This window comes from Andrographis paniculata, unplaced genomic scaffold, assembly GCF_009805555.1.
Source record: "Andrographis paniculata isolate CXL003 unplaced genomic scaffold, ASM980555v1 Contig61END, whole genome shotgun sequence".
NCBI classification, from domain to species: domain Eukaryota; kingdom Viridiplantae; phylum Streptophyta; class Magnoliopsida; order Lamiales; family Acanthaceae; genus Andrographis; species Andrographis paniculata.
Window position 1 is genome coordinate 1,645,900 of NW_026137597.1, and position 15,720 is coordinate 1,661,619.

The following is a 15,720-nucleotide window of genomic DNA, read 5'->3' on the forward strand; positions in this document are numbered from 1 at the left end:
GTTCTAATTCCGGCAGACATCCAAATCATAATTGCTCAGGCTACCGACCGACCTCTCTCCGACCTAGGATCAGACTTCTCAGACAGTCTTCTTCAGGAAATCGGTGGCCTTTTATTTCATATTTCTTCAGAATCAGCCGCTGCCCCCATTCTGCATCGGCTGATGGAGAGACTAGCCGAACTTCGAAACGATGTCCTATTCGCCCGACTCCTGTCGGTCGAAACACCTCTGCCTAGTTCGGATCACAAGAATCTGGAGGTTTCCTTGACAAAAACCAGGGAATCAATTCAACAAGCAACTGGAAGACTAGACGGCCTCTCTAATGCCAAAACACAAATAGATGAATCAATCCAAAAGAATGAGGCAGAATTGAGAGCACTTCATCAAGAAAAATCTGTCCTGGAAGGCCACATAGCCGACGAACAGCGCCTAATTGAGCGGTACAAGAAAATGAAGCCGACTTGGACCAAGAATTAAAGATCCAAGCTCGATCTCAATTTATCAAACGATACCAGTCGGCTGCTAACAACCGACGACTTTCCAAGACCGAAGATAAATGGTCCCAGATTAAAACTGCTTTGAGATCCCTTCTGTAAAACTTTGGGCACTTTGACTTAGTAAATAATTATTTTCTCATATTGTTAAGGATCACTTTCCAAAACTCCGACCCTCCAGGGAACAAATCAAACTCATTTTCTTTATAAACATCTGCAATCCTTTGTAAAACAATGAACGAACGTTCAACCACAAATTGAAACTCGGGCACGCCTGAAATATTTATTAAAATGTCACAGAAATGTCCTCATGTTCCTGTAAGCAACTGGCAAGGCGTTATTCAACCCTTCTTCGTGGGTAATCATCAAGTTGGAGACCATGACGAGGACTTGTTATGCATACTCAAACAATTGGATTTCAAATTCAAATTCTCCCACCGAGGCAGAAAAACCATTCATCGTGTTATTCGCCTAATGGAAAACGTGCTGGGAGGATCTGAGACCCTTCGGGATATAATAAATCGCCTTCCTGACATCGATCAACATATGGATTTGATTGAACACCATGTGACAGCCATACTCCCAGACCTTGGCTGAGATCATATATTTTCCAATGAGCGCGCAGTCTTTTCGAGATTACGCACTCTTGTTGATTGTGAGCATCAAGCCGTAGCAGACATGAAGGCTCGTACCGACTATGATCTAGAAAAGATGCAAGATCAATGGGAAAGGTACCGACCCGACTTAGAAGACCTTGTCGATGAAGAACCAGAATTAATCCCTAATCACTGGGATAAAGATTCTGATTCAGAAGAAGGGAGTTCTCTGCATGACTTAATATCTGATTAATGAATGAACCCTTTTTGGGTCCGAACCCCTATGGTCGGGTTCTGCAATAAAATTTCTTGTTTCATGCGTTCTTGTTATCTGAAAAGGCAGGAAAATACCTCTTCAGATATCTAGCATTAATACAATCATGTACCCTTTTACCTTCTTGATTTATAATAATAAAAGCACCATTTCCAATCTCCTTTTGAACGATAAACGACCCTTCCCAATTCGGAGACCACTTCCCTAATTGATCTATCTTCTTATATGTAGAAAGAATGGTTTCCCAAACTAGGTCTCCTTCTTGGAACGTTCTATAAATGACTTTCCTTCCATAAATCTTAGCCCTGGTTTCACTCTGCTTCACAATCTGATCGATTGCATGGAGTCGATTGACATCCAAACTTTCCAATTGTTGCAACATAACTTGTTGATATTCCTCAGTGAACTTGTCAGTAGTAAAATTTGTACGTCCAGATGCCACTTGAATTTCGGCTGGTAACACAGCATCTTGCCCAAAGGTGAGTTGATATGGTGAAAACCCTGTGACAGAATTTATGTTATTCCTATGAGCCTATAAAGCTCGAGATAACAACAAATGCCACTTTCTTGGGTTCCCTTCAACCTTCTTCTTTATAATTCCAATAATAATCTTATTGGCTGCCTCTGCCTGCCCATTAGCTTGGGGATAATAAGGCGAAGAATGGTTAAAACGAATACCAAACTCTGCCAAGAAGCTTAAAAACTTCTCCCCAATAAAGACCAAACCTTGGTCGGTCATTATTGAATGAAGAATACCATACCTATAGATGATCCAATTCAACACAAAATCTATCACTTCCTTTTGATCCACATTTTTCAAAGCAACCGCCTCGACCCATTTGGTGAAATAATCTATTGCAACCAAAATAAAACAATGATGTTTGGATGATGGAGCATGAATTTTACCAGTGATATCCATAGCCCAAGATTTAAAGGGCCATGGTTTTACCATAGCTTGCAATTCAGTGACTGGCAAGTGAGTCAACTGCCCATGCTTTTGACACTCTTGGCAACCTTTGGCGAATTGTATACAATCTTCGAAAATCTTTGGCCAAAAGAAACCCAAACGATGAATAGCCCATCTCATATTCAAACCTGCCCCATGAGCTCCACAAATCCCACTGTGTACTTCTGTCATGACTTCCAAAGCCTGCTTGGACCCCAAACATTTCAAAAGTAATCCTTCGAATGTCCTTTTGTATAAGACTCATTCTATCAACTGGAATCGCAAGGCTTTCAACCGTATTCCAATCGGTACATTTCGCTCCTGGATTTTGTAGATACATGATAATTTCTGTCATCCAGTCGGCTCCAGCTTCTATTTCAGAGTTGGTCTCTGCGCATATATCTTTTGGGATTCCTTTACAAGCTTTTTGAGCTAACTCGTCTGCAAATTGATTTTCTTTCCTAGGGATGAACTCAATTATCACTTCGGAAATTTTTGATAGCAACCGACTTACAATATCTCTGTATCTGCGTAGATGAGGATAATTGCAAGCATATTGTTTGTTCACCTAGTTGATTACCAATTGAGAATCCCCTCGTATGATCACAGACTGAACATTCCTGGCTATTAAGGCTTTCAATCCCAAGATTAAAGCTTCATACTCTGCCGATATATGGGTCATGGCTTCCAATTGCAACTGCAACTTGACCCTTTGACCATCTGGTCCTTTCAACAAAACATCTGCACCCGATTTATTTCCTGAAGTAGAACATCAAAAAACATAAACCAAATTCAGGTACTTACATAAGACATGCATCCGGTCGGTTCCTGCTCATAACACGAAAACTTTGCCAAAAACTCTGCTATTGCTTGGCCTTTCACCGCCCTCAAAGGAGAATGACATAAATCAAAAGGAGCCAATTTAATGGCCCACTTCATAAGCCTGCCCTGCATGGTAGGTCTTTGCAAAATTAATTTGATGAGATCTATCCTTGAAATAACCTCAATTCTCCTGGGCAACATATAATGTTCAAGTTTGGTGCATGCAAACACCAATGAATAACACATTTTTTCTGGCATAGTATAATTTATTTCTGGTCCTGTGAGGGTCTTACTCAAATAGTAAATTGTCCTTTCCTTTCCATCATCCCCGTCTTGTGCTAATAAGCAACTGACCACTTCATACGTATTTGCCAAATAAAGTTTAAGGAGCCGACCTTCTTTGGGGGCATCAACACAGGTGGTTGAGCCAATGCTTGCTTTATAGCTTCTAAAGTTGTCTGTTGATCTGGTCCCCACTCGAAAGCATTTCCCCCAGCCTTTAATAATTTAGTAATTGGTTTGACCTTGCCAGCAGAATGGAAATGAACCATCTGAGATAATTTACCTTCCCCAAAAGACTTTGTATTTCCTTAACCGTTTTGGGTGGTCGGCTGGCAAGAATTGCTTTGGCTTTATTAGCATCGATCTCTATTCCCCTCTCATGTACCAAAAATCCCAAGAAACTCCCAGCTGATATACCGAAAGCACATTTTGTTGGATTCATCTTCAACTTGTACCTCTTCATTCGTCCGAAGGCATCTTTAAGATCTCTCAAATGTTCCTCAAAACCGGAAGATTTGACAATAACATCATCAATATATACTTCTATGGATTTGCCAATAAGATCATGAAAAATTGAGTTCATGGCCCTTTGATAAGTTGCCCCTGCATTCTTCAAACCGAATGGCATAACCGTCCACTCGTAAATACCTAAAGCTCCTGGACATCTGAATGCTGTCTTATGAATGTCTTCTTCTGCCAAAAAGATTTGGTTATATCCTGCGTAACCATTCATCAAACTGAGGATTTTGTGTCCAGTTGCTGAATCAATTAGCATATCGGCCATAGGCATCACATATTTATCTTTATGAGTGGCTATATTAAGATCCCTGAAATAAATGCATATCCTGATCTTACCATTCTTTTTAACCACTCGTACAATATTTTTCAACCAATCAGCATAACGGCAAGGCCGGATGAAACCTACTTTAAGAAGTTTCTGAATTTCCTCTTTGATTTGAGGCATCAAATCAGGACTCATACGCATTGGAGGTTGCTTGTAGGGTTTAAAACCTTTTCTAATAGGCACCGATGCTCTATCAGACTTCGCTCCAGATCAGGCATTTCTGAATAATTCCAAGCTAAACAATCAATATTGTTTTTTTATAACCTCGAGCATCAATATTTGTTGTTCTTCAGATAAATAACGACTCATCCTGATTATTTTTGGAACCAAGTCGGTTCCTAAATTGAATTCCAGCAAAGGATCTTGTGCTGAAATGGTTGGTTCTATCTTCTCTAATAAGTCGGGCCAACGAAATTGTTTATTTTCTTGGGAGTGAACATCAAAAATCTTTTTACTTCTTTCTGCCTTTTTTAAAAGATGATTTAAATAAAACTGATTAATAAGTAAACTACAATCTTCTAAATTTGCACTTTCCATAAAAGATATATTATCAGACAGGTGTGGCTTCTTTATGAGCCATACAGTAAAATTGTTCTTTTTAGAAGAACATTGAATTCTGGCTGATGAATTTAAAACCTTTCTTTGGGTATTCACTAGCCATAAACAACTGAGACATTGGGGGTGAATGACTGGAATAGACAATTGATTCTTCAACTTGTTCTGATGCACCGAAAGGGTTGTCATTTGCTTCCATTTTGAAGGCCTGATTGCCTTCCCAGAATATTAATTGTTGATGCAGTGTTGATGGTACACATTGCGATGCATGAATCCAGTCTCGCCCAAGTAGGATTGAGTATGTAGTGTCTACGTCCACTACAAAGAAAACAGAAGAAATCTTTTTAGGACCGACTTCAATTGTAGCGACCATCATACCTTCTGGTCTGGCCGGCTGCCCTGTGAAGCTAGTCATCTCAAAATCTAATGGAGACAAATCGTGAATTCCCTTCCCTAACTTCTTGAGAGTCTTTAATGGCATCACATTGAAGACGGCTCCATTGTCTATAAAAACCTTTGTGATTGGTTTCCCGTAAATATGAGCATTAACGTACAGAGGCTTTAAATGAGACGCCGTGCCTTCTGGAATGGGAGGGAAGACTATCGGAGGAACCTCTGACTGAAAATCAGGATCTGAAATCTTTGCCCATTCTGGCTCTTCTATAATATCATCCACCAGACTTGCCCACAGGGGTTCTTCTTCAATCCAATTAATTCCTGTCATTTGGTAGGGAACTCGTGGCCCTAGCCGAGATTTGACAGACCTTGAAATTGTTTCCGAGGTAAGAATTTCTTCTCTGGTCTCACTTTCAGGTTGAGCTGTCAGAGATTCTAAACGAAATTCCTCAAAAGATGGATTGATGTTAATCCGTTCACATTACTGACATATGAAACCTTCAATTCTCTCATCTGATTCTTCTCTACCCCTCTTTTCTATGGACCGACCTCTTTCAGAGTACTCAAAAATGCCTTGCACATACTTCAGCTGCCTTGATGAGGAGACCTTTATGGACCGACCTCCTTCAAGGCAATCTGCAGCGCCTCGCACATCATTCGGCTGCCTTGATGAGGCGATCATTATTGACCGACCTCCTTCCGGATAATCAACAGCACCTGGCACATCATTCGGCTGCCTAAATGAGACGACCCTTATGGACCGACCTCCCTCCGGATCATCAACAGTGCCTCGCATATCATTCGGCTATTTTGATGAGGTGACCCTTATGGACCGACCTCCCTTTGGATAATCAGCAGCGCCTTGCATATCATTTGGCTACTTTGATGAGAAGACCCTATTCCTATACAGCATACCTGCGTTTGGCATTACAAATTTGAGTACTATTCATACCCGCAAAACGAGGATCCACATCAATTGATAAAGATTTTTTATTTCGAGCCCACTTGCTCCCGACCAACCCAGTCATTCTAGTTGGGTGGTCCCGGACCAATACTTGTTCCTTTAATTCCACATTAAAAGAACCATCTTGATTATCCCATTTTTCGGCCACTGGTTTTTTATAAACCTTGAGTTTTTCTTCTAGTCGGCCACTGCTTAATGGGTTTCCTTTTCTTGATCTGGGAGTTGCTTGTATATTAACCATTGCTGTGGTTACTTTTGGAAAAGGTTGTTGCTCTACACCCAAAGTGATATATTTGAGCCGACTTGCCTTAATGGCCTTTTGGATCTCATTTCGAAAATGAGTGCATTGACTTATATTGTGTGTGAAGGAGTTATGCCACTTACAATATGGTCTTCCTTTGATTTCTTCCTTAGTAGCCAACCTTTGCCCTTTTGGAATTCGGATCTGGCCATCAGTTAGCAAAATATCAAAAATTTCATCAGCCTTTGAATTGTCAAATGTGGATTGCTCTATTCCTTCAGTTCCTGGCACTGGCTTTAATTTGGAGCACACATAAAGCTTTCCTGAAATGATTTCGGCTGCCATTTCTTCTGTCTGATCAAAATCAAAGTCATATGCTTCTATTTCCATACTCGCCATATGTTGAATTTTATTACGCCTGAAATTCTGATCATTTTCTCTGAAAAGAGACTCTAAACGTCCAGCCTTGGCAGCAAAACTTGCCAAATCTTCTACATCATGAGCAGTGAGTGCCTCTCTTAGGCGGCCATGCATATTTCTGACCACTAAATTGGTCATTTCTTTTTCATTGATTATAGTAGGACAACGTCCTTTTATCAGTCACACCCTTTCAATAAACTGTGAGGCTGATTCTTCTGGATATTGTTTCAATTCCAACAAATCGGTAAGAGAAACAGTTGGTAAAGGATTGAAGAATCTAGCATGGAACACCATTTCCAAACCTTCCCAAGTTTGTATTTGCCCAGGTGGCAGATTTACAAACCATGAAAAAGTTGTTCTGGTAAAAGACAATCGAAATAGTTGCAGTTTATAAAAAGGATTATTTTCAACTTCCCCTAACTGTGCTGTGAAACGACCCACATGCTCTATGGTGGAGGATCCGTCTTCCCATGAAAAAGCATGAAAATCAGGTGGTCGATAATTCCTTGGAAGCGGATAGTCGTTAATGATCCTTTCAGGAAAAGGTATTTGATAAGCAGGACGGTTGGCCATCTGAGGATTCAAACCGAAATGAACCCTCAACACTTGCACAATCTCTTCAGGATCCAAACGAGGGTGTTGATGATCAGGGATAAGAATGGGATCCTGCACATGTGCTCTTTGCCTCTCTTCCCTTACAGTGTTCGGCTGCACATTTTCAACTCTTGATCCCAAAGGAACATTATTAGGGAAAGTTAGAGGAGTCTTTCCCCTATCTGTTCAGTTGAACGTTGTGGCGCTTGGCAATGTACTGTCAACGTATGATGGCCCTGCGAAATTTGCTTGTATTCTTGATGGTGATATTCCTGGTGGCGTCTGAGTGGGTTGAAGAGTAACCTTTGATAAAACTTGATCTAACATGTTTTGCATGAGATTCTGTTGCTCGTGCAACATGATGTTATGTTGCTCGCGCAACATATTCTGCATAGCCAAAGTTTGCTGATTGTTCAATTGTTGAACATAAGACACCCAATCGGCGGGTGGTTGGGGGACCTCCCCTAGATTTGGCATGACAGGTGGTGAAATATTTTCTCCCACCGGTGTTGAAGATGATTGAGGTTGTTAGCCTGCCATATTGATCTTTCTGATGATTCGGCCGGACTTCAGTCGTATGAAATTCTCTGTTGATGTAGGATCAGCAATTTTGCCTTTCACCCACTGTGGTCGCCAATTTGTTGATACAATTTTTCAACAATAAAAAAGTAAATACGAAAATAAGAAATTATCTCCGAATTTGATATAATTAGTGCCTGAGATTAGAAATCTCTAAACACTGTAAGGTACATAAGTAAACTGGAAAATAAATGCTACAGACTGAAAATTAAAGGATGATCCCCGAATCACTGATTTTGCTGTTGTTTGAAGATGATTGAAGATACCCTGCCAGTTGCTGACCTCAATCCTTAAATATTCCTCAGAAACGATACTTGGAACCGTCGCCCGAACGGTTACAACACCTACTCTCAACCGTCTACTAATTCTTCTTTTGTTGACATGTGTTTTCAACCGTCTTACCGGCCGCATAACCCAACCGACCAAACTACTGTTCTCTCACTCGATCTCCGCAGCAGCTGACCTCCACAGCAGCCGACTTGCTCATCCAACTGCGGACCATCCGACCTGCTTATCCAACCACGGATCATCCGACCGCGGACCTTCCGACCGCGGACCTTCCGACCTGCCCATCCGCGGATAGATTCTCCGACCTGCCTATCCGATTACGGACCTTCCGACCTGCTTATCCGATCGTGGACCTTCCGACCCGCTTATCCGACTGCAGACCAACCGACCTGCCTGTCCGACCGTGGACTTTCCGACCTGCCTATCCGACCGCGGACCTTCCGACCTGCTTATCCGACTGCGGACCCTCCGACCTGCTTATCCGACCACGGACCTTCCGACCCGCCTATCCGACTGCGGACCAACCGACCTGCCTGTCCGACCGCGGACCTTCCGACCTGCCTATCCGACCGTGGACCTTCCGACCTGCTTATCCGACTGCGGACCAACCGACCTGCCTGTCCGACCGCGGACCTTCCGACCTGCCTATCCAACTGCGGACCTTCCGACCTGCTTATCCGACTGCGGACCAACCGACCTGCCTGTCCGACCGCGGACCTTCCAACCTGCTTATCCGACTGCGGACCAACCGACCTGCCTGTCCGACTGCGGACCTTCCGACTTGCTTATCCGACCGCGGATCTTCCGACCTGCCTATCCGACCGCGGACCTTCCGATCTACTTATCCGACTGCGGACCTTCCAACCCGCTTATCCGCTCGGAAGGACAGCCGGTCTAACCAATCACCCCGAAAATCCCTTAACCGCCAAACGTACTCGATTACAGGCTCAAATTTCCCTATATCTTGGGCCTTTAACCTAATTATAAAATTCGTACGTAACACTAATATAAATATATAAAACTGTAAATATCTATCCACTAATATCTCTTGAAAAAAGAGAGAAATTTTTTATAAAACTGTAAATTCACTCGTCTACTTAAATACGGGTGAAAATGGTAAAAAAAACTATATATATATAGTAAACAAAATCTCCAAAATTCTAATAATTTAGAAATTCAATACTGAGCTCTTATATATAATATATATATTAGGTTTCGGTAGAAAGCTTATTTAGAACATTGTATTATGATTATGAATAACGGATGTGAATTTTCACCTCATCAAAATAACTTTTTGATGATATATGTAATAACTTATATATCACTTGGAAAAAGTCTATTATACCCTTGAGATTACTTGTTGGTGAGAAGTTGTTTTAACTTGTCTATATTTGTGAATTATACTTATTCTTTGTCCAAATGGATCATTTACCACACGATATGATGTCTTTTTTATCGATGAAAATTTTATTTTTATATATTTATATCAATATAATATAATTTTGAAATTAAATTTAAAATTAAAAATATATTGATATCAATATATAAAGAATATATTTTTTAATAATATACAAATAAAGAAAACAAAAATAAATATAATTAAAAAATATTTTTTAAAAAATGATTGTTCTATATTGAAATGAGCGGAGAGATTTTAATGGAATGGAGAAGAGGAAAAGAAATAAAATGAAATATTAAAATTATAATAATTCGTTTGTTTCTTAGAAGGAAAAAAGAGGATGTGAGAAAAAAATTACTCCTTCCGTCCCACATAATTCGTTCTTATTTTCTAATTTTCGTTCGTCCCACATAATTTGTTCTTTCCGTTTTTAGAAAATAATTATACACTTTAATCTCATTTTAAATTGTTTTAATTTTAATTAAAATATTTAGTTATCCTAATCTTAATCTACAATTATTTTTACTATACAATAATTATTTTTATTAATACATTTCTTAATTATATACTAATTACACTTTACCTAAATTTTCGTATCTATGGTAATACGTCCATATTATATGGAATGGAGGGAACAGAGGGAGTAGTATTTTTTGTATTTAATTAGTTAAGGAAGATGAAGGTTACTCCTACTATATAAATAGAAAAAATAAAAATTTTAATAAAATTTAATTCATGTATTAGTAAAACATTAATTTTGATATAGTATAATGTAATATTAAGAATATAATAGTAATTTAAATAGTAATAACGCCAATATTTTTTTCTCCCCTTCAAATCTTGCCAATTTAGAAGGGAAGCAAAATGATAAATTTTCAAATTTTTGTTTTTAATTAAAATTTTTATTATTATTGAAAAAAACAATAAAAGTAATAATAAAGAAAAAAATATTTTTGGTAATTAAAAAATAATAATAATAATAATAAAGAAGAAAAAGACATCAACATTCGTCTAAAACAAACTTCAACGACAAATTTAATAAAAACCAAACAAATTTATGCAAAAATAAAGTAAAAACTATGAATGAGCAATTTTTAAGTATATGTGGGTTCCGCTATTAGGAAATCAACAGTAGGCACTGATGTAGATCATCTATCATCTCATCTGATCTGTTTTCTTCTAAACAAGTCCGTACTCACATAATATGATATAATATAATTACAGTCCCAGGCAGAACCGTCTTGGATTTTTTTTAGATCCTGAAGAAAAATAAATTATTGATCCTATAAATATGTTATTAAAATATATTTTCAAAATAAAATCACTATTGACATCGATTGAACAAGAAGTTAAAGGTCTAAGCATAGTCGATTTGAAAAAAAAAAATGAAAAATGAACTGTCCGAAAGTTGAAAAAACGAGAAGGGCTGACGGAGGATAAAAGAGAGATAAAGATAGAAGATGAGACGAATAGGTGGGCTCAGTGCGGCCGTGTTTATATCACGCTACTTTTCATATCATTATCAATCTATCAATACATAATCATAGGCATTCATTCATTCATTCACTCACTCACATACACACACAACGCCCAGCAAAAATCGAAGCTTGAACCTACAAATTTTCAACTAAACATCATGTAAGTCCTATAATGAAATATCCTTTCATTGACAACATTGGAGATACCCTCCTGAGCTTTGACAAGTTTTCCAAGACAAGAAAGAGATGCACAAAGTCATACAAATATTCAACACCAAGACACAACAAACAAACAAAAAAACAAACTCTCTTAGTATTAGTACCAACGATCGATCGAAAAGCAGTATGCATAAATCCTATGTTGTCTTCAATTACCTCTCTCAAAGTGGAAGGAATGAAGTCAGCTCAGCTCAGCTCCTTCAAAAAATTCATCGACCTATTTTCCTGACTCTACACTTGAAGAAATCAAATGAATTTATGCACTAATTAAACCAGTTTTCTGAGCCTGGTCACCTTTTTTTTACCTCACGATTCCTTCTTTTTAGTACGGTATGGGTATGGGTACTTCTGGTAGATGGTTGTGCTGGTGATAACCAATGGTAGAGCCACAAGGCAGTATGGAGAAGGTGGTTTACCATCGAACATGTATTGGAGCAGAGCTGTGACCAGAAGGGCGGATACAATGACGAACCCCTGAATACATACACATACAATTATCGGAAGAATTAAAAACTAACAGTACAGTAGATTATTGTATGAATAAGTGGATACATGATACTAATAAGTGAAACAGAATGTATACAGAAGTTTGAAGAGATAACGACTGCAATTGGACACTAACTAGGGAAGGCTTGAAGTTAGATAATTCAGTGACTTTTGAATTCCAATGCACATCGAAAGGAAAATGGTTTTTTTTTTTTTTGTTTTTCTTTTATTTTTTTTGTCCTGCAGATAAAGGAGACATGTTTTTTCACTCCTGCTTTTTTACAAATTATGAACCAGTATCCCAAATTTTTAAAATTTAATCACATTTTGAGAAACCTATGTTGACGAAATTAGAAGCCAAATTGATGAAGCTCTTCTGAGAATGTAATCAATATATAAAATGCACAACCAAGAGAGATGCTCTCTTTGCCATGGCATTGTTGGTACTCTGCCAGCAGTAAATTAAGACAGATTTTACATATAAAAAATCAGGAAAACGAGTACTCACTCAGACGTTGGAAAATATTTTCGATACTTTTAAAAGCTTTAGGAATACCTATAAAGCCCGTGTTCAAAGATTTGCAAAATTCAATCAGTTGCATGCAAGTACCAACTCAGAATGCTTGAAAGTGAATCAACACTCACCTTTCGGACACCACCAGCATAACTTGTCACAAGACCAACAAGAATTCCACCAACAGCATTGAGTACAACAGGAATCTGAAACAATGAAAGAAATCACAGAACTTGAAATTACACATTGCGTGGACATTTCTTAAGATATAGATCAATATTTGTTCTGATCTGTAAAAAAAAAAAAAAAAGAAAAACCTGGGATAGGTAAAAATAGCATATAGTTGCATTAGAAGACCTTGTTGCCAAGTCTGAACTGGAAATACTTATTCTCACAATTTAACATTTTTTTTTGTTTTAGTCCCAAATTATACAAACTCCCATTTGAATATAATTTACATTACCTACTATCATTTTTGGCTCCATATGAGATCTGTAATTCTATACAGATGATAAAATTGATGAATTATAACAATAACTGCATTATAGGTTTTGAATGCCATAACTATTATGGGCCTAAAATTAAAAATCATTAAGTATTAGGACTATAATCAATAATAGTTCTGTTAATGGAACCAAATGTACCATTTTGCCACCCATGGCGCTCTGACAAAAGCATTTCGAAGTAACATCAACAGGATGTAGTTGCATAAATTAACTTTTTTTTAACTTCAAAGCCAAAAGAATGTAGTTTGTTTGGTCATAGCGATAAAAATCAAGTAAGAATGGATATAAAGCAATTACCCATGTAAAAGGAGTCCATCCATAAAAGAACCCATGTTTTCTAATAGCTAAACCATCTGGAGACTTGGAAGCACTGGCAAGTAAGCAAAGGCTCCCAATTATGGACATCTCCACAGTCATCAAGTAAGATGTATGGTTCTTAACCTGTGTCAACTCAAGTCAGAAAAATACAAAAAACAAAAAACAAAAAAACATGAATTTTGATGAGGGAAGAGCTCCCAAATCCAATTATAAGCATGGTAGAGTTTAACTTACTTGGCAAGCCCACTGACATAACGCCGAAGCCAGACCAGAAAGTATGGAAGCTACCAGTACAGGAATAATCCCATAGAATAAAATTTCATCAGGATTTTCAGAACCCATTGCTTTACTGGATCCTTCACCAATGCTTAAAAGGACAGCTGCAGTTATCAACAAAAACAGAGCCCCGATCTGTTGAATAGACTGTCTCTGCCTGTTTATGACACCAAAGAACTCAAACTTATATTAATCTAAAAATACAGAACTACGTTACGGGAACTTTTGATTTAGAGGAGATTTAACTGAAGAACAATTGATAAATTTAACTAGAGCAAAAAAACACACACATAAAAAAACATCAGGTTAATGACTTCCAACACAATAAACACACACCACTCAAAAAATATACCCTCTTATTAGATATACTGCTTATTCAAACAAGGACGAACCTTAATATGAGATAGGTAAACAATGCTGTGAAAAAAAGTTTTGTCTGGTTCAGCATTGAGAATGTAAGTGAATCAAGATTTCTATAGGATATCTGTAACAAGCTATTTTGCAGTGCATAGATGGCGGCTGGCAGTCCTGATGCTGTTAAAGAGCCAACTAAAGTCCACTCTTTGAACACCTTTCTCAAATTTCCTTTACTTGCCAAGATAAGGAGAGCACAAATCACCTGTGATGCATCGAAATGCCCATTAAATTTCATTAAACTACTTATTTAATATATGGGTAAAAAGTTAAAGAGCAAAGAGTTACCTTTACCGACTCACATGTCAAAACAGAAGTAGTCACAATAACTTCACGGCTACATCATAAAGAAAAAATATACAGATTTGAGTCGTTTTTAAATGTGAAAAAAGCAAATGTTCAAGGATGAATGCCTTGGCCTGTGGTGAATTTAAATTGATGTCCATTTAAAGAAAATGCACATACATATATATTTCTAAAAATCAAGAACATGATTCGCTAATCCTAAGAACAAAATCAATCATACCCCAAACTCATCCATATATTCATATAAAGCCCTTCCACATCAACAATTTTTTTCAAGTATACAGGCGCTTTTCTGGTTTTAATATTAGCTATTTATGAAACATGTTGCAAAGAGGAATGCAAACAGACCATAATGACATAATCTGCCCTATATGATCGGTCAAATACTAAGTTATATCAAATGTGCCCAAAGTATGCAACTCTGATGAACATTTAGACTCTTGGAAAATGTTTCCATAACAAATATCAGTAGTTTTCATGCCTAAGAGAAAATTGTTCACCCTCAACAAAATGCAGTACAGCTGATCACAAGAGCTGAAACAGCATTTTGAAGGTTGATGATGATACTATCTCACCCACTGCATTTGCAACAAGCCTAAACACATAAAATAAGTGGGCTATGTCGCTAGATCAGGTACCTAAGAAATATTCTCTCTTTGTTATGACCGATTCCTGAGAGGAAAAAGAAAAACCTAATTGACGTATGATCTCTGCAAACAAGCTACCATACTTAGTTGATATTGTTTGATACCTTCCTTCAATCATGTGTTAAATCAAATAGCACTGATTCCTACAGCTCCATGCTAAAATTCGTCCAGAATAGCCTACAACTAGTAGAAGCAAAAACCTTAACAGCGAATTAAGCTCTCGAAAAAAAAAAAAAAAAACAACAAATGCCTATTGCCGGTGTCCAATAGTCCAATCTAGAACGGTTAATCATCAAACCAACCAGAAATTGTGTGTGTGTGTTTCTTTTTTCTCTAAAAAACAAAAACGAAAACATTACATCTCACTACAAAATCCAATCACCTAGTGCAACGCTTGGAGATGAGGGGCTGGGCGCCGTACTGCAGCGTGAGCAGCAAGGAAAGCAGCCACACCTTGGCGCCAGCGCTGGGATTCGGGCTAACCGGCCCAGGTTTGGGAAGTTCGGGCTTCTTGACCGCCATTAACTGCGGCGAAGGGACGATCTACGCGCTGCTCCAGTCGTGAGGAAAAGGCATCGCACTTGTAATCGGGTCCAATGGGAAAAAGTGCAGCAGAAAACGAAACGGTCTTTTTCGGCTGCCGTACGTCGTCGTTTAATATTTTAAGGCATCTTACTTCGGTTATAATTGTAAGTTCACTAATAACTATTAGGCCACCAGCAATCCAAGAACCACACAGGATTTCTTCCCATTTATCTTTTCTCTCTTCTAAGTCACTAAAAACTTCAGTCATATTTTATATCTACATCAAAAACATTTTAAAATCTCTATTATTTTCACCTCATTAAATATTTTATATATT

At 38.1% G+C, this 15,720-nt stretch overlaps 1 protein-coding gene across 1 annotated transcript; it reads right to left on the reverse strand.

Moving 5' to 3' along the window:
• Nucleotides 1-11,314: 11,314 nt before the first annotated feature.
• On the reverse strand, nucleotides 11,315-15,505 carry LOC127260296 (UDP-N-acetylglucosamine transporter ROCK1). The gene is made up of 8 exons (XM_051288016.1): nucleotides 15,241-15,505; nucleotides 14,194-14,242; nucleotides 13,884-14,110; nucleotides 13,450-13,648; nucleotides 13,195-13,338; nucleotides 12,523-12,597; nucleotides 11,697-11,865; nucleotides 11,315-11,622 (listed from the first exon to the last, which is right to left on the reverse strand). Exons 1-7 carry the CDS (start codon nucleotides 15,378-15,380, stop codon nucleotides 11,698-11,700), a joined length of 1,002 nt encoding a protein of 333 aa, XP_051143973.1. The 5' UTR covers nucleotides 15,381-15,505; the 3' UTR covers nucleotides 11,315-11,622; nucleotide 11,697.
• Nucleotides 15,506-15,720: the final 215 nt, after the last annotated feature.

Coding starts and splice junctions, on each gene's coding strand:
- LOC127260296 (XM_051288016.1), bottom strand. CDS start 15,380: ATGGCGGTCAAGAAGCCCGAACTTCCCAAACCTGGGCCGGTTAGCCCG. Junction 14,243..15,240: donor ATCTCCAAGCGTTGCACTAG/GTGATTGGATTT, acceptor TTTATGATGTAG/CCGTGAAGTTATTGTGACTA. Junction 11,866..12,522: donor ATGCTGGTGGTGTCCGAAAG/GTGAGTGTTGAT, acceptor GTATGTATTCAG/GGGTTCGTCATTGTATCCGC.